The 18,084-nt window shown below is 49.0% G+C and overlaps 1 protein-coding gene across 2 annotated transcripts in view; it reads right to left on the bottom strand.

Annotated features, from left to right (window-relative positions):
- Positions 1–18,084, bottom strand: part of TGFB3 (transforming growth factor beta 3) — a 160,357-nt gene that overhangs the window by 18,190 nt on the left and 124,083 nt on the right. For both annotated transcript variants that reach the window (XM_085626695.1, XM_085626694.1), the window contains exon 6: positions 15,106–15,259. In XM_085626695.1, the coding sequence (XP_085482821.1) occupies positions 15,106–15,259 (154 nt within the window). The remainder of the gene's footprint in view (positions 1–15,105; positions 15,260–18,084) is intronic.

Genomic DNA, 18,084 nt, shown 5'->3' with positions numbered 1-18,084 from the left:
CCGTCCTTCTTCGGAATCAGGAAATACCGGGAGTAGCATCCCTGACCCCTTTCCTGCTCTGGAACCACCTCTATCGCACCTTTTTTCAGCAATGAAAGGACTTCGTGGTTAACCTTTCCTAAGACCTCATCTTCAGAGAACACATACATTTTTAGCTAGTGTTGCTGCCTGCAAATCTCTGTCCAGTAGACTAGCTAGCATAGCCAAGAGAAAGACCAACCCAGAACTAGGTCTGATAGTTAGCGAAAGAAGTTTGATCACTCTGCTCCTTTATTGGGGCGAGCCTTTTAAGATGAAGTCTGGGCTGATTTTCTTCAATCTTCACCAAGTGGCAAGGACATACAAGTGCCTGTTCAGTCTTCAGAAGACAATTCTGTTTTGCTTGTTAAGCTTGTAAAGTGTAAGGATAATTTAATATTGCAATAAACAAACTGCAATCTCCATATGCTGTCATTTTTGAGAATTTGAACTGAAGGTGTTCAATTTTGTGAACTGACCTCTCAGCAGCAATACCAGTTTTCTTAACATTGTATATGCCAAGCTATGCTAAAAGAAATACAGGTGCCCTATGGCACACCCTCTTTTCGAGGTCATCTCTCTATTTCACCTCTCTGCCAAAGGTGTATGCAGCGCAACAAATAATGAACTAGTTCTTGGAGGACATTAATAGAAGGCATGTCTGCCTTAACTCCGCACCTGCCCATGGAGTTTGCTAAGATGATGAGAGCTCTCTTTGAGCCCATATGTGCAATATTGGATATCTGTATTGCTAGTTGGCCCTTTTAGTAGTCATTACACCAACTTGAATCTTTGGCAAATTCCATGCGTAACAATTAATTTTTTTTTCCAAAGAGACTCACTAGTTGAGGAAAGGCACCAGAATTTCGTCCCAAAAGTACTTTTCTCGTTTTAGCGCAATACAAAAAGTCATACACGTTATTTCTAATCCAATAACCATAAAGCCAATCAATATCCTTATGTCTTAATCGGGGACCCTGCGCCCACTTGGTTGAAGAACCCTGGTTTATATATACCTGTTGTTAGAAATGGGGGTCTGTAGTTGGCACAGGTATACACTTGTGACAAGCAGGGACTCTCAATTCTAAGTCAGGATAAGGGGATCACCCTTTCAAATAACCCCTGCTCACCCTTTAGGTAGTGTGGCGCAAGCAGTCAAGACTATTCTCAGGGCGCTATAGGTTAAGCATTTGTGAACACATACAGTAATGCAATGACACACCACAAATAGACACCAGTCAAGGTTATATCAAAAATAGTTCTCTTTATATAAGGCTTAGCACAAGACCAGAATAACGTTTAGAAATGACCACAGTATTATTTCAAAGTTCAATGTTCTTGCAAAAAGGCTTAAAATGCAAAAATAGGCTTCTTTTACTCAATTCTTTTCAGGCTTTGTACGGTTTGTACCTGGGTGTACGACTCGTCCGCATTAAAAACAAAGACAGTACGAGTCAAACAATCGGTGCGGACTCCGGGGTCCGGGACGTGCGCACTGCGGTGCAAACAGGACAAAGTACCTTAAGTTCGTGGGGTCCGCAAAGGACAGTGCGGGACAAGTCGATGGGTCCGGGTCGTAGTTCGGCAGCGTACTCGGTCTGGTCCGGACGCGGCGTTGGTACGGGACCTTCAGGGGTACGGGCGGATGAGCCGGATCAGCTTGCAGAGTCCGTGGCGTCGGCGTTCGGGCCGTACCTTCGGTGCGGATCGGCGGCGACACTTCTCGACGCCGTACAGCGTACGGGGAGGATCAGCGTACTGCGGCTTCTCGGCTCTGAGTACGGCACGGTGCAGTACATTGGCAGCGTACGGACCGTACCTGCGGGACAGCGAAGCTTGAGTCCGGCGTACAGGGTTCGGCAGCAAAGGGGGGAAGGTTGGGTGCAATGCAGCCGGGAGGGATATGGTGCGAACTGACGCTTTTGGATCAGCGTAGACGCACGGTGCCGGGCGGCAAAGACACGGCTTCACGGCGGATGTAGTACGAGGCGTACTGGGGCCAAATCCAGCGGGAAACAAGCAAGAATTGGCCAGGCAACTCAGTTTTTGAAGGCAGATGAGTCCAATGGTCCTGGGACTCAGTTCAGGGGGCAAGCTCTTTTTCCAAGCCCTTGGAGATAGTTGAAAGCAAGTGCAAAGTCTCTCTAGTCTTTTCCTCTCCTTTCTCAGCAAGGCACCAACTGCAGGTCAATCCCCCAGGTCAGGGAAAGTTACTCCTCCTTCAGCTTCTTCCAGGTCCTTCTGGTCAGGCAGAGTTCCTTCTTGGTTCAATCAGGATCTGATTTCTTAGGAGCAGGGCTCCTATATTTATACTCAGTTTCTTTTGTCTTTACAGGCCAGGGGGCCTTTGCATAATCCCAGTCCAGTTCTTTTCAGTGAGGAGCACTTTGTTATGGAGACTCTGGCTTCTTCTTTCAGCAGGCAGGGCAGAGACATCAGACGCTCCCCAGGGGGTGGAGCCAGCATTGTGGAGGCAGAGCCCTGTCCTATTCAGAGTCAAGGTGCACTCCTCCCACCCATCCTGGTGTAATCTTTCTATTCACCACCTGGCAGCCCCAGCCTGTCTCCTGGAACTTCCCAGCCCTGTCACTCAAGCTACACACAAAGAAGATAGCCCTCCCCTCCAGAGGCGGACTGAAATGGTTAAGCAAGCAAATGCTAACTTTCTAAAAGTAGCATTTGCAAACACAGGATATTAAAATAAACTTTACTAAAAGATGTATTTTATTATTCTGAGTTCAGGCATACTAAACACGAATTTCTACCATGCTTCCTGAGCCTGCTAGGAGAGTGTTATAATCTAGCAGCCCATTCTGGCCTATGGAGAGCAGGTAGCCTTCAATAGTGAAAAACGAAAATGGCTGTAATTCACTACCAGGACATGCCACACACCTCAGGGCATGTCCTACCTTATCCTTACAATGCACCCTGCCCTTGGGCCTACCATAGGGGTGACTAATATGAAGGTAAGGGAAGGTTTAGGGACTGGCAAGTGGGGACACTTGCCCAGTCAGCATGACAGTACCAGACTGCATGCAGGTTCTGCAATGGCAGACCTTAGACACATTTTACCCTGCTGCTTCTGTGGGTGGCACAACCAGTGCTGCAAGCCCACTAGCAGCATTTGGATATACAAGCCCTTGGCACCCCTGGTGCACTCTACTAGGGACTGATAGTAAACCAAATAAGCCAAACATGGAAGTCAATTCACATAATACATTTTACCATAGGGAGCACTTGCACTGTGGCACTGGATGGCAGTGGCACAGTGCCCTGAGCAGCTAACACCAGCACAAAAATACATTGAGGCACAACAAAAATGGAAGGGTGACCCACGCCAACGGTGCCAGGTCTAACACGTGTCCCCTCCAGCTGAAATGTGGGGAGAACTACCCTACCCCAGGGAGTTCTCATCACTAAGGCGGAAAAATCTGGAAAGACCATTAGCGTTGGCGTGGTCTGTACCGGGGCGATGTTCCACCGTGAAATCCATCCCCTGTAGGGAAATGGACCACCTCAACAACTTAGGATTCTCACCCCTCATCTGCATCAACCATCTGAGGGGCCGGTGGTCTGTTTGGACCCGGAAGTGAGACCCAAACAAGTAGGGTCTTAGCTTCTTCAATGCCCAGACCACCGCAAATGCTTCTCGCTCAATCGCACTCCACTTTTGTTCCCGGGGAAGTAACCTTCTACTGATAAAGGCTACGGGTTGGTCAAAGCCCTCCTCAGTGATCTGTAAGAGAACAGCCCCTACACCATGCTCTGATGCATCTGTCTGCACAAGGAACTCTTTGGAGAAGTCAGGAGCCAAGAGCACGGGCGCCGTGCACATGGCAGTTTTCAGGGTGTCAAAGGCCTTCTGACAGGTGTCAGTCCATATCACTTTTCTGGGCTGCTTTTTCGAAGTCAGCTCTGTCAAGGGGGCAACGATGCTGCCATACCCCTTGACAAACCTCCTGTAGTACCCGGTGAGTCCTAAAAAGGCCCTCACCTCAGTCTGGGTCCTTGGGTGCTCCCAAGCCAGGATGGTTTCTATCTTAGGTTGTAGGGGCGCCACCTGGCCGCTCCCTACTTGGTGTCCCAAATACACCACGGAACCCTGCCCGATCTGACACTTGCTTGCCTTGATCGTGAGGCCTGCCTTGCGCAGTGCCATCAACCCTTCCCAGAGATGTCGCAGGTGTTCTTCCCATGTGCCACTGAACACTGCGATGTCATCCAGGTATGCTGCGCTGAACTCGGACAGCCCAGCCCACACCTGGTTGACCAACCTCTGGAAGGTGGCAGGGGCATTCTTCATCCCAAAGGGCATAACCCGGAACTGGAAATGCCCATCTGGTGTGGAGAATGCGGACCTCTCTTTGGCCCCATCAGTCAAGGCGATCTGCCAGTACCCAGACGTTAGATCAAACGTGCTGAGGTACCGTGCAGCCCCTAACCGATCGATGAGCTCATCCGCTCTGGGGATGGGGTGCGCGTCAGTCTTCGTGACCGAATTGAGTCCTCTGTAGTCCACACAGAACCGAAGTTCGGGTGTGGCACCCGGCGAGGCAGCCTTTGGGACCAAGACCACTGGGCTGGCCCAAGGACTGCTGGAGGACTCAACCACCCCAAGAGCAAGCATCTTTGAGACCTCCTCTTTGATGCAAGCTCTGACCCTGTCAGTTACCCTGTAAGCCTTGTGCTTCACAGGTAAGCTGTCTCCTGTATCCACATCATGGACGCACCAATCTGTGATACCAGGAACCAGGGAGAACAGGTCAGGAAACTGCCCCAGCAGGTGGCGGCAGTCATCCTGTTGCTCAGGGGTCAGGGTGGGTGAGAGGTTAACTCCATCCACTGACCCGTCTCGCTCTGAGGCTACCAGGAGGTAAGGAAGAGGCTCAGACTCCTCCTCCGTCCCATCATCTGTGGCCAAGAGCATGCCCACTTCGGACCTCTCCAAGTGGGGCTTCAATCGATTGACATGGAGGACCCTCAAGGGGTTCCTTGGAGACTGCAAGTCCACCAAGTAGGTGACAGAACTCTTGCACTCCACAATCTCAAAGGGTCCTGTCCACTTGTCCTGGAGTGCACAAGGCTCCACAGGGGCCAGGACCCATACCTTTTGGCCAGGTTGAAGCTCAACCAGAGTGGCATTCTGGTCGTACCACCGCTTCATCTCCTCCTGGCTGGCTTCCAGGTTTGCCTCAGCAAGTTGCCTGAAACGCCTAGTCTGGTTCCGGAAAGCCAGCATGTAACTGTATACATTCTGGGGAGGTTTCCTGGGAGATTGCTCCCAGCCTTCCTTGACCAGACTAAGAGGTCCTCGTACTGGGTGGCCATACAAAAGCTCAAAGGGACTGAACCCCAGAGACTTTTGTGGCACCTCACGGTACGCAAAGAGAAGGCATGGTAAGAGGACGTCCCACTTACGCCTCATGGGTTCCTCAAGACCCATAATCATGCCTTTTAGGGTTCGGTTGAAGCGCTCAACCAACCCGTTTCCTTGGGGATGGTAAGGGGTGGTGAACTTGTATGTCACACCACACTCTTGCCAAAGGGATTTCATATATTTTGATATGAAATTGGTCCCCCTGTCAGACACCACCTCTAGAGGGAATCCTACTCGGGAGAAAATTCCCATCAGTGCCCGTCCCACCACGGGGGCCGTCACTGTCCTCAGAGGGATGGCTTCAGGGTACCGGGTGGCATGGTCCACCAAGACCAGGATAAACCTGTTGCCCATGGCTGTCTTGGGGTCCAGTGGCCCCACAATGTCAATCCCCACTCGCTGGAATGGGGTACTGACCACAGGGAAAGGTTGGAGTGGAGCTCGCAGCTTCCTTCCACTCTTACCACTTGCCTGGCAAGTCTGGCATGTCCTGCAGTGAGTGTCAGAACTCCTGCGCATTTGAGGCCAATAAAAGTGGGTGACAAGCCTTTCAAAGGTCTTGTCCTGCCCCAAATGCCCTGCTAACGGAACGTCGTGAGCCAGCCCCAGTAGGAAGGCTCTGAACTTCTGGGGTACCACCAGCGCACGGGCTGACCCAGGTTCAGCAACCTTAGGCTCGGAGCACAGGAGGCCGTTCTCCCAGTAGATCAAGTGAGTACCGGACTGATCACCATTGGCCTGGGCTGCAGCCTGCTGCCGCATACCCACTAAAGAGGGGCACTCCTTCTGCTCCCTGCAGAATTCCTCCCTGGTGGGGCCTCCTTCTTGCTGCCAATGGGTCAGCTCAGGCAGGTCCCCCAGTTCGGCTATCTGTTCCCCGGTAGGCTCCAGGGCATCCCCCTCAAGGTCTGCTTCCTCCTGGGCCGTGGGAACTTCAGGAGCCGGATGCCCGTGCCTCCTGTGCCCTCTCCCTAAGGCCGGTTCCTGGGCCTCTCCCTCAGGCTCCAGGGTCCCTTCAACACCCCTACTGGCTGCCATCGACCGGGTGGTCACGCATGCCCAATCAGGTAAACCCACCATCCTCAGGTGAGTTGTCTTCTCCACCTTTTCCCAAGGGGAGCTCTCCAAATCGTTACCTAGGAGACAATCAACAGGCATGGCCTCTCTCACAGCCACTTGCAGAGTACCAGAGACCCCCCCCCCCACTCAAAGGGAACCTGAGCCATTGGACACTGACTCTCGGTGTTGTCGGCGTTGACAACACGGCTGAATGCGTGTGGGACAACCTGCTCTTGAGATACCAGGTGTTGCTTGACAGCAGTCACACTGGCTCCTATATCTCTAAGAGCCCCCACCCTTCGGCCATTTATGGTCACCCACTGCCCATACTTTTGAAAATTGGGGGGCAGTTGGGCCTCAGCGACCATCTCACGGTCTCCTAATGAGACTAGGGTCATCTGTACGGGATCCCCCGCCCCTTGGACATCTACCTCCCTCCCAAAGGCTACACTATTCACCTGCTTGGGGGGTGGAGCACCAGAGGGTGCTGGTTTACCATACATGGGGCACTTGGGATCCATGGAATAGTGCCCCAGGTTGTTACACTTGTAACATCTGGGGGGCCCTCTTTGAACAGGGTTACCTGTTGGGCCCCGGTCTGCTTCGGGGGTGGGGGTGGCTGAGAACCTTTCCCTTGGTTCCCTTGGGGATTACTTTGGGGCCCTCTGTAGAACTCCCTCTGTTTACCCTTGTCCCCCCCACTCTTCTGCTGGGGACCCTGAACACCTTTGGCAGGGCCTCCCATGGGACCCTTGTGGACCCTGGTGCTGATCCAGCGGTCCGCCACCTCAGCAAGCTTCCTAGGGTTAGTCAGCTTGCTATCGATCAGGTGCTGGCGTAGCTCAGGAAAACAATTATCAGACAAGTGCTCCCATGCAATTAAATCAAACAGCCCTTGGTAATCATTCACTTTGCTACCCTTCACCCAACCATCTAGCGCTCTGGAAAAAAAAGTCACATATTCTACATAAGTGGTACCAGGTTTCTTGGTGCAATCCCTAAATCTCTGCCTGTACAACTCAGGAGTTAACCCATACCTTGTCATCAGAGCTTCCTTCATGTGTGGATAGGATGTATGGACATCAGAGGGGAGATCCAGCAATGTGTCCCGCCCCTCACTCAGGAACCTGCCCACAACCCCGCTCCCCAATCTTTCTCAGGGACCCGGTGGGAGGACATGGCTACTTCATAGGCCCTGAACCATTGCCCAATATCATCCTGCTTATAATACTCTTTTACTACATCTTTAGGAATATGCACCCTTGACTTGCTGCCACCAGAGGGAGAGTGGTCTAAACTCTTGGCCTTGATATCCAACTCCCTCATTCTTACCTCATGCTCCATGGCCAGCCTTTGTCTTTCCATTTCCATCTGTAGTTTTGCCATCTCCACTTCATGTGCTCGTGCAGCACTCCTGTCGGCCATCTCCTCTGGCGACAGGCCTCTGCTAGGCTCAGAAACACCTTCTGGGGGTATCACCGCCCGTGCATTCTCTGGGAACTTTGCTTCGTACCAGGCCCTCAGCGCCTCTATGTACTGATCCTTGGTTGTTAATCCACTTTGTTTAATTCTGTACTTGGAGAGATATCCTTTCAAGACTTCATTTGTGCACTTCCTCAGTGCCTCCTGTTCCCAATCTATGTCATCAACTCCAGAGAATATAGAGGACGCTCTGCCTCCACTGACTGAGCTAGGCATGGTTTCTTAAAGTGGAGATTCTTCAGCAAAACAAAAAAAATCAATACTGTGTGGTTGCGTTATTGGTCTGAACTCACTACGTGGCGTTCACTCAATCACTGTACATGAATCACAAATGCAAATCCAAATCCCACCGCTGCCACCAATGTTAGAAATGGGGGTCTCTAGTTGGCACAGGTATACACTTGTGACAAGCAGGGACTCTCAATTCTAAGTCAGGATAAGGGGATCACCCTTTCAAATAACCCCTGCTCACCCTTTAGGTAGTGTGGCGCAAGCAGTCAAGACTATTCTCAGGGCGCTATAGGTTAAGCATTTGTGAACACATACAGTAATGCAATGACACACCACAAATAGACACCAGTCAAGGTTATATCAGAAATAGTTCTCTTTATATAAGGCTTAGCACAAGACCAGAATAATGTTTAGAAATGACCACAGTATAAGTTCAATGTTCTTGCAAAAAGGCTTAAAATGCAAAAATAGGCTTCTTTTACTCAATTCTTTTCAGGCTTTGTACGGTTCGTACCTGGGTGTACGACTCGTCCGCATTAAAAACAAAGACAGTACGAGTCAAACAATCGGTGCGGACTCCGGGGTCCGGGACGTGCACACTGCGGTGCGAACAGGACAAAGTACCTTAAGTTCGTGGGGTCCGCGACGGACAGTGCGGGACAAGTCGATGGGTCCGGGTCGTAGTTCGGCAGCGTACTTGGTCTGGTCCAGTCGCGGCGTCGGGACGCGGTGTTGTTACGGGACCTTCAGGGGTACGGGCGGATGAGCCGGATCAGCTTGCAGAGTCCGTGGCGTCGGCGTTCGGGCCGTACCTTCGGTGCGGATCGGCGGCGACACTTCTCGGCGCCGTACAGCGTACGGGGAAGATCAGCGTACTGCGGCTTCTCGGCTCGGAGTACGGCACGGTGCAGTACGTTGGCAGCGTACGGACCGTACCTGCGGGACAGCGATGCTTGAGTCCGGCGTACAGGGTTCGGCAGCTAGGGGTGTACGTCTCGAATCGGCGGGGAAGGTTGGGTGCAATGCAGCCAGGAGGGATACGGTGTGAACTGACGCTTTTGGATCAGCCTAGACGCACGGTGCCGGGCGGCAAAGACACGGCTTCGCGGCGGATGTAGTACGAGGCGTACTGGGGCCAAATCCAGCGGGAAACCAGCAAGAATTGTCCAGGCAACTCAGTTTTTGAAGGCAGATGAGTCCAATGGTCCTTGGACTCAGTTCAGGGGGCAAACCATGTTGCTGCACCAAGCCGAGTCGTTAGGAAAGTGCAGGGATGCGTTTTATTCACAGCAATACGATGCATCCCTGTGCTAGCGCAAAATTGGCTGCCCAGCGCCAAAGCAGGCACCCTTGCACCATGGTGCAAGGGTGCCTGTGTTGCAGGGACGGTTGTTTTTCGGCAGGAAGGGAGACCTTCCGGCACAAAAACAATAATTGATGGCATTTTCCTCCTTCTATGTGTGCAGTGAAGCACACATAGAAAGAGCAAAAAATGAGGAGAAATAAAGATATTTCTCCTTGTTGCGCCACTTTAACTCCTCCCCTGGGGAGGTGTTAAAATCTGACGCATTCCCAGCTTTAGGGAACCTTGTAAATCTGGAAATGCCTCAGAATCCATGGGTTTTGCGTGGGAACACTCACAGCAACACAAATGGAACACCCCTTTCACGCAGAGTAATGATTGATGATTGATTGATGTGGAACTTGTATAGCGCGGCTATCGCCCTACGGGCATCCTGGCGCTTTAGACTGATGGTCCGTATCAAGGATGACAGAGGAAGGGACAGAGAACCTGCCTTGATTAAGCTTTGGGATATAGCCAGGTCTTGAGTCCCTTGCAGAATTCAAATAGGGAATTGCACTGTCTCAAGTTCAGAGGGAGCTTGTTCCACATGCCACATGCCGGAAGCTACTATGCTGAAGGCCCTTCCGCCTACCCTAGAGCGCTTGAATCGCGGGACTACCAGTAGACCAGCTGTGGAGGATCGGAGTTGCCTGATTGGTAAGTGGCGAACAAACTTATCCTGTAGAGGGGCTGGGCCTAGTCCATGCACTGCTCTGAATGTCAAACACAAAGACTTAAAAGAGACCCTTTCCTTAACAGGAAGCCAGTGTAGGTCCCTCAGTTCTCTGGTGGCCGAAGAGCTACGTCTCCTATCGAGCACTAATTTGGCTGCAGCTGACTGGATCCTTTGCAGTCCGTGGAAGATATACTGCGGAGCCCCCAGATATAGGGAGTTGCAGTAGTCAAGCCTGCTTAATACCGTGCTGCGTACTACGGTGGCTCGGGACTCCCTAGGAAGCAGAGGTAGAATACTCCGGAGTATCCGCAGCAGGGCAAAGCAGACATTGGCGGTCTTGCTGGCCTGGGATACCATCTGGAGGTCGTCATCAATGATCACCCCAAGATTACGTACCTTCCTGACCGGTGTAAGGGGTCCTTCCTCAGGAGAGAGACTAAATTCGAGAGGAAGTTGTTTATGGATCCTAGATGGCGAGCAAAAGACCACCTCGTTTTGCCACTATTGAACTGGAGAGAGTTCGTTCTAAGCCAGTCCGTGGTCTGGTTCATGCATTGCTGAAATCGGTCCATGGATAGTGCACCATCCCCTTCTAAAGAGAAGGCCAGCTGCGTGTCGTCGGCGTAGTTCACCAGGCTGACTCCAAAAGATTTAATTAAAGGAAACAGGGGCCGCAGGTAGATGTTAAAAAGGATGGGACTAATTGCAGATCCCTGCGGCACCCCGTACGCAACTGGAGACCTGCTGGAGGAGAAGGGTGTCAAGGTTACTACCTGCTGTCTACCTTCTAGGTAGGATTGAAACCATTGCAGTGCTCTGCCTTTGACACCATCTGCTTTAGTCTCTCCACAAGACTGGGTGGCTCACCGTGTCGAAGGCTGCCGACATATCGAGAAGCACTAGAATCATGGCATTCCCGTTGTCGGCAAGCATTCGAAGATGGTCCAGCATGGTAGTCAGAGCCGCTTCGGTTCCGTGGCCAGGACGGAAACCGAACTGATCCCTGTCAAGCAGAAGGTTCTCCTCCAGAAAGTGGGACAGAGTCCTGCTTACTGACTTTGAGGATTTTCACCGGATATGGCAAAAGCGAGATGGGCCTGAAATTAGCTGGTACCAGAGGGTCTATATTCGGTTTCTTAATCAGTGGGGTTACCACTGCTAATTTCCAGCAGTCTGGTACAGATCCAACCATCAGGGACTGGTTGCAAATCATCCTCAGCCAAGGAAAGGTATTGCGCCCATATAGCTTCCATATTTTGTGGGGGAGAGGGTCTAGGGGAGAACCAGAAGACACGCTTTCTATCAAGCTGTCAAAAACCACCTGGGAGAGTGGTTGAAAGCTGTCTAGGGCCGCGGTCAGTTGTAAATCTCCGTCGGCCGAACTGGTTGTTTCCTCAGGACCATCCTGGGTGTTGTCCTGTAAGGTATTTACAGTGTTAGCAATTTTCTCCTGGAAGAAGGAGGCAATTTCATTGCACAGGGCTTGGTAAGTGGCGAACGAACTTATCCTGTAGAGGGGCTGGGCCTAGTCCATGCACTGCTCTGAATGTCAAACACAAAGACTTAAAAGAGACCCTTTCCTTAACAGGAAGCCAGTGTAGGTCCCTCAGTGCTCTGGTGGCCGAATACGTGACAGGGGGCCATATTTAAAAGGCCTTAAAAAGCTATACTGGGTGGCTTTGCGTGGCCTTGTAAATATGGTCCTGCATTGTGCGCCACTGGAGCGGCAAAAATAGGGATGCTCCGGTGGCGCAGGGGCCTTGTAAATATGCCCCATAGTGTCCTTTCATTTGTTTCAATCAGTGAAAGAATTTAAATTAAAAAATAAACTAACAAATTCTGCACACACCAGATGTAAAGCGCATTACTTTACTATACACAAAGAACAAAGGAAGACAGGCTACAAAGTATGTGGATTGTGGCCAACATGTAGTCCCTGTTGAGCTTAACTGTTTCTAAACAAACCACTTCAGAATGATAGTACTCTGTATATAATTTTATTGACTGAGTGTGTTCTACGAGTACCACGAGAACAACTTCTCTTCGCTCTTCAGAAATATCCCTTTGGCAGGAATGCGCACAATTAAACATGGAAAACATCCATTACAGTCTGCATTTGTTATTAATTTGATTCTGATGCAAGGTTCGATGATCAGAACATGCTTCACTCAATAAACTGTTCAAGTAGAATCTGTTTTAAGAGTCTGCATCCCAGTTGTATTTTCTGCTTGACCATCTGTTCCATAATAGTGGTTCTTAAACTGAGGTCCTCGGTTAAGAACCACTGTATTATGGAACAGATGGTTGGTCTACGAGGCCTACTCAGGGGCAGGCGCGGCCCGTGCAGGTAAGAAGGGTGGGGCCGCGTTGGGGGGGGGGGGGTATTTCGTCAGACGATGATGAGGGAAATGTAACTGTTTATTTAATTTTCCCTCGTCATTGTCTATCGAAATCCCCCGCCACCCGGCCCCACGACCTGCATGGGCCGAGGCTGCTCAGGGTTTCGCGGCAGTTTTACAAAATTAAATATTTAAAACTGGTTATTAAAATTGATACATTCAAATTAATAAAGTTAATACAATGAAAAAGCTAAATTGCTCATTTAAAAACGTTTCCTATATTAGATAGTGATAACTAAGCCTTTGTTTTGTTATACTTGTTTTTGCATTTTATTGAGATTCAAGTCATACACCTTGATTAGGCAGGGGGTCCCCGATTTTCAATAAAGGCTCAGTGGGGATTCCAGGATGCCAGTAATGATTCAGTGGGGGTCCACAAAAGTCAAAAGGTTAAGAACCGCTGCATACATTCATCTGGGTATAATCCCCTGCTGGAGAAGTTAAATGGTTAAATGTTAAAATACACCTACAGCATGGGTATTGAATAGTCCAGGTTACCATGCAACCCACTCAGTATTCCAGCTTTTTGGAAATTAGGAGCCTTATTTATGAAGTGTTGCATCGCTGCGGTAAAATAGCGATGCGCCCTCCTTGCGACACCATGGATGCGCGGTATTTACTGTACGGGGCTCTATGTCGCAAGGATTGACAGCTACGTCAGGAATCCTGATGTATCTGTCAGCGTAAAAATTGCGCATTGCTGGAGTGTGTCGAAACAGAAGCAGCTCCAGCAATGTGTCATTCCACATGGGGCAAGCCACATGTGAAAAGGCCTGCGTCACCCCTTACACCTGTTTCAAGCAGGCGTAAAGATTTGACGCAGTGAGGCCATAGAAGTATCATGGTGAAATCTCATAAATTTCGCTGCGTCACTTCTACATGGTTTTCCTGCGTTGGAACGCCTACCCTGCATACATTACACCTGACACAGGTACATACCAGCCAACTTGAAGAACACTCATCGTGTGAGCAGGGGGTGGAGCCTTGAAGGCGGTGGGGCCTCATGCCGAGAAGTACCTACGAGGCACTTTTAAACCCCACCCGCCCCCAATCCCCCTCCTATCAAAAAATATATATAAAAAGCTTGCTAAGGCTGGTGCTGATGTCCTGGGGTGTTTGTACACCCCTTAATGGACATCAGCAGTTCAAAGCCTCGGAAAATTAGCTGTAAAACCACTATTTACAGTGGTTTTCAGCTCGTTTCCCCTGTCACCGTGTGATATCGGCTCCTCACTAGGCGACTGTGTGATTAGAGCCGATATCGTGTGTCACACGGTGGCACCATGTGAGTTGGCAGGTATGCAAGTATAATGTAACACAGGAGTTTGCAACGTGACTCATCTGCCTAGATGCGTTACTTTGTAAATATGGTGCAGTGTGGTGCATTTTTCACGCTGCCACATCACAAAAAGTGACGCAATTGTGGCGTAAGGGCCTCATAAGTAAGACCCTGGGTGATTAACATTAAAGCTTCAAAATAAAATCTGGGGGGAAGGGCATCAAAGGTGTAAAGCAGTGTTTGGGTTCCTGTACTCATCAGAGGCACTTCTGCTTTAAAACTGACCAATGTATTATTAAACTTTTTTAAAACGTTTGGTACCCTCGTGACCACAGGATGAATTGAATAGTTTATAAATCAGGAAAAGATACATATGTTGGAGAACTAGTGTGACTGGTAATTAAAAAAAATTCTAGAACTCTGACAAGTTAACCAGAAATAATTTTCAAGGCAATGAAGTCATATCATCCAAAATTGGGTTATATGGAAGGCTGGAACGTCATCTCTCTAATTCCATAACATGCAAAGTTACCGAGATAGCATCTCTGCATTTGTGTAGTTGTGGAATTATCAGGTGTCCATTTTAACCGCCTTTTAATTGCCCGGTGGATTTTAGTGAGTGGCATCTTCACAGCACTTGGGTGATGCCCCTCGTGTATAATGGGTTCCAACATTTAGCAGTCCTCATAACCTAATTGCCTGGGTCTCACCTTTACCAAATTAACATGCTCGGCCAAGATTATTCTCTGACTAGCCTCATAAAATGGCTATGAAGGAGGAATTGACCACTGCACTGTAACACAGTATGTTTCTTTGTGGATTGTTCCAACATGGGCAACTCTCTGTCACCAGTCACACATCACAGATAATTACACTGCTGAACAAGGGATCAGTGGAATAAGAGCCATAAGAGGGCAGATGTGTGAAAAGACTTGCAAAACCAAGCAGGATACAGTTGAGGCTGTGGATTGTTTTAGATGGACCTGTATTGCCCATGTACATCAGAATAAACATGATGGGCCAGAACTAATGACTATGTAGTGGTTTTCACTTTTCTACTTTGTGTGCCTGGGGCCAATTCTTTCACTTATAAAAAATATCAGGTCAATGTGCCCCCTCTTACTCAATTTGCCAAGCTCCAGATGTGACCTCAGTAACACCCTGCCTGTGTTGGAATTTAAGGGTGACAAGTCCTCTCGAGTGACAGCAGTTAGGTGTTTGCATTTGGGCTTTACTTACCGTACTGTAAGTTGTGTCCGCACTGCGCAGGTATGGACACGGCCCTGAGCAAAAATTGGCATAGTATCCTTTCGGTTCATGCACCCACTTCCAGTTGAGGTCTTGTCTGAAGTCGATGTAGAGCGATCGAACACAACAGTTCTCCTCCTGGCTTCTGCAAAAACATTATAGAATGTGAATGGGACAATGAACCTGTAGGAGAAAGTGAAAATATCTGTTGTTCGTCTAGTAACGAATGTCGGCCTATGGATCAGGCAATAGGAGTATGACCTGGGCATAGACTAGTTATTTAGAGACAGAGGTGGTGAGGGGGTGATGTTGTTAAATGTGTTTTGGTGAGGGATGTACGTTGTTAATGTCGGTGGGTGAAGTGGTGGTAGGAGTAGCCTGCGGGTCCTGTCGGACAGTAACAGCCACCTTATCTTTATTATTGATGCTTGAGGAGTTACAAGTTCCCAACAGTCTGGTAAATGATCTGCTTTCCAATGGTTGTGAACACAGTCAGAGTTCCTTGCTAATGTGACCCCTAAGGAATTCCCAAGGGCAGAAATAAGAACTCCCACGAAAAAGCACGTGGGTTGTTGGTAGGGTATCCTATGTTGGGCACAATATTGCAATTATCCATAGCCTCTGGGCACCGACTACTTCATGCAGACAAAGGTCCATAACACGGTACTCTCAACATGAAAATAAGGGTTGGAGTACCGCCATGTCTCTGCTATGGATTTATGAAGTGCTGGCCTTAGCAGATATGGTGGGATCCATGTTGTTTTGTGGCTTTTATAGAGTACCACGATGTCAAGCAAAGAATATGTATGACTTGATCAACATAAAAATCACATTTGATTTTCAAGTTCCTTTGAGATGGGATTCTGAGACCTGGAGCTGATGGCTCCTATGCACCGATACCAGCCTTGAACTAAAAGGCACTTTCAATCACACATACTTCTAATGTCTTGTACATCCATCATTGTCACAGGGACACTGTTAGGAACAGAATTGGCTCCGCACACTGGTGTTTACTTCGCGAGTTGAACTGGACGTATGAGATATGAAGGTCATGGATTTAATTTCGATTGGCTATTAATCGTGGATATACCTCACAGTCAGGTGTGAATCTTGTAGATAGTGGGAATGTCAAAGATGATTTCTACCTGCTGATGAGAATGAGAGAAAATGAATATAGCTGCTGGTGGGAATGGGTAAGAGTATATATATGTACCAGCTGTTAGCACTGGGTGTGAGTGGGTGTGCCAGTGATGACTAGGTTAGCCCCCCCACAAAATCCCCATACATACATCATAATTACATAGTGGGAACAAGCAGGAGTCTATATGACAGATCTTGGGAATGAACAAGAGTGGGCATACCGTCTATTAAAAATAGGTGGGGGCAACTGTGCCAACTGTCGGGCGTGAGTTCGAGTGAGCGAGGAATGGGTGGAGGTTAATAGTAAAGAAGTTAATGTGCCATCTTGTGGAAATATACCAGTTTCCTACTATTAGTAAAGAATCCCTCCCGAACCTGTTAACTAAAGTGAAATCAGGCTCTCCGGCTGGCAGTTGCCCTCCACATATTTTAAGAGAAAATTTTCTAGCATACCCTGAGCCGCCCACATCCCTTCTAAATGGGTCACTCAACAAGGGCTTGGTCCCCAGATTCTTTAAGGAAGCTGTGATAGTCCCCCTAATTAAGAAAATTGGAGCTGATCTCTCAGGCCCCTCGAACTACCATCCCATTTCATTACTTCCTTACCTGGCCAAAGTACTAGAAGCCCATGTGGCCAACTGCCTTTGCTCTTTCATAGAACAATCTCACTTCCTACATCCTCGCCAAGCTGGCTTCCGGCCCTCTCATTCTACTGAGATGGTAATTTTGAGTGTACTGGATGAAATAAAGAAAGAGGCTGATAAAGTAACCACCCAGGCATTAGTGCTACTTGATCTCTCGGCGGCCTTTGACATGGTCGACCATAACATCTTGGTGGATCGTGTCAGGGACGCTGGGGTTCAGGGAGCCGCCCTTCAATAGCTGACATCCTTTTTGGACGACCTTTCACAATTTGTTCGTCTCTCCCAATACATGGCCCCAAGAGTTAAACTAACTAGGTTCCTCTTTGTCTCCACACTTGTTCAATCTGTATCTCCTTCCCCTTATTCAGTCCTTGGGGGAAGGTAAGGTGCGCATCTTCAACTATGTAGATGATCTGCAACTAATTTTCAACATTGATAATACCCCCCGCCTCTATTCTGCACATTCAGACCACTATGTTATACATCCGCAACTGGATGAATAACAACCACCTAAAACTAAATCCTGACAAAACTGAGCTGATTCTAACCAGTGGCTCTTTTAACCCTTGGACTTCGAACTTCTGGCCAGCAGAGTTGGGAACGCCCCCCCTTCCCTCAGAAAAATCCGTGGCATTACAATCAAGAGGGACTTTTCAATGAAAACCCAGATTGGAACAGTGGTCTCCACCTGCTTTTTCCAACTTCATAAAATTAGGAAAATCAGTAGATTCCTTACACCTGAAGCAGCCACCCAAGTCATCATGTCCCTGGTAATCTCACATCTCGATTACGCCAACTCCACTTACTTTCGCCTTCCTGGGTCCTTGATGAGAAGACTGCCACTAGTGCAAAATCAGGCAGCAAGACTTATTTACCACCAGCCAAGATGGCACCATGTCAATCCTCTCATGAATATACTGCACTAGCTCCCAGTAACCCAACGCTGTGCATTCAAGGTCGGATTCCTGATATTTAAATCACTCCTTGGCACATGCCCTTACATTTTTCCAATCTTATCCAGAGGTACGTCCCCGCCCGGGCCCTTCAGTCCTCCCATCTGTCACTGTTAGCCATTCCCTCCTATAAGCGGAAAAGAACTGGTGGATCCCACTTTTCGATATTAGCCCCCTCTTTCTGGAACACACTCCTTCTCAACATTAGATCGTCTCCATGTTACTATTACTTT

Source organism: Triturus cristatus, chromosome 9, assembly GCF_964204655.1.
Source record: "Triturus cristatus chromosome 9, aTriCri1.1, whole genome shotgun sequence".
Classification (NCBI taxonomy): domain Eukaryota; kingdom Metazoa; phylum Chordata; class Amphibia; order Caudata; family Salamandridae; genus Triturus; species Triturus cristatus.
Note: the sequence above shows the minus strand (reverse complement) of the source record. Positions and strands in the feature narration are given on the sequence as shown.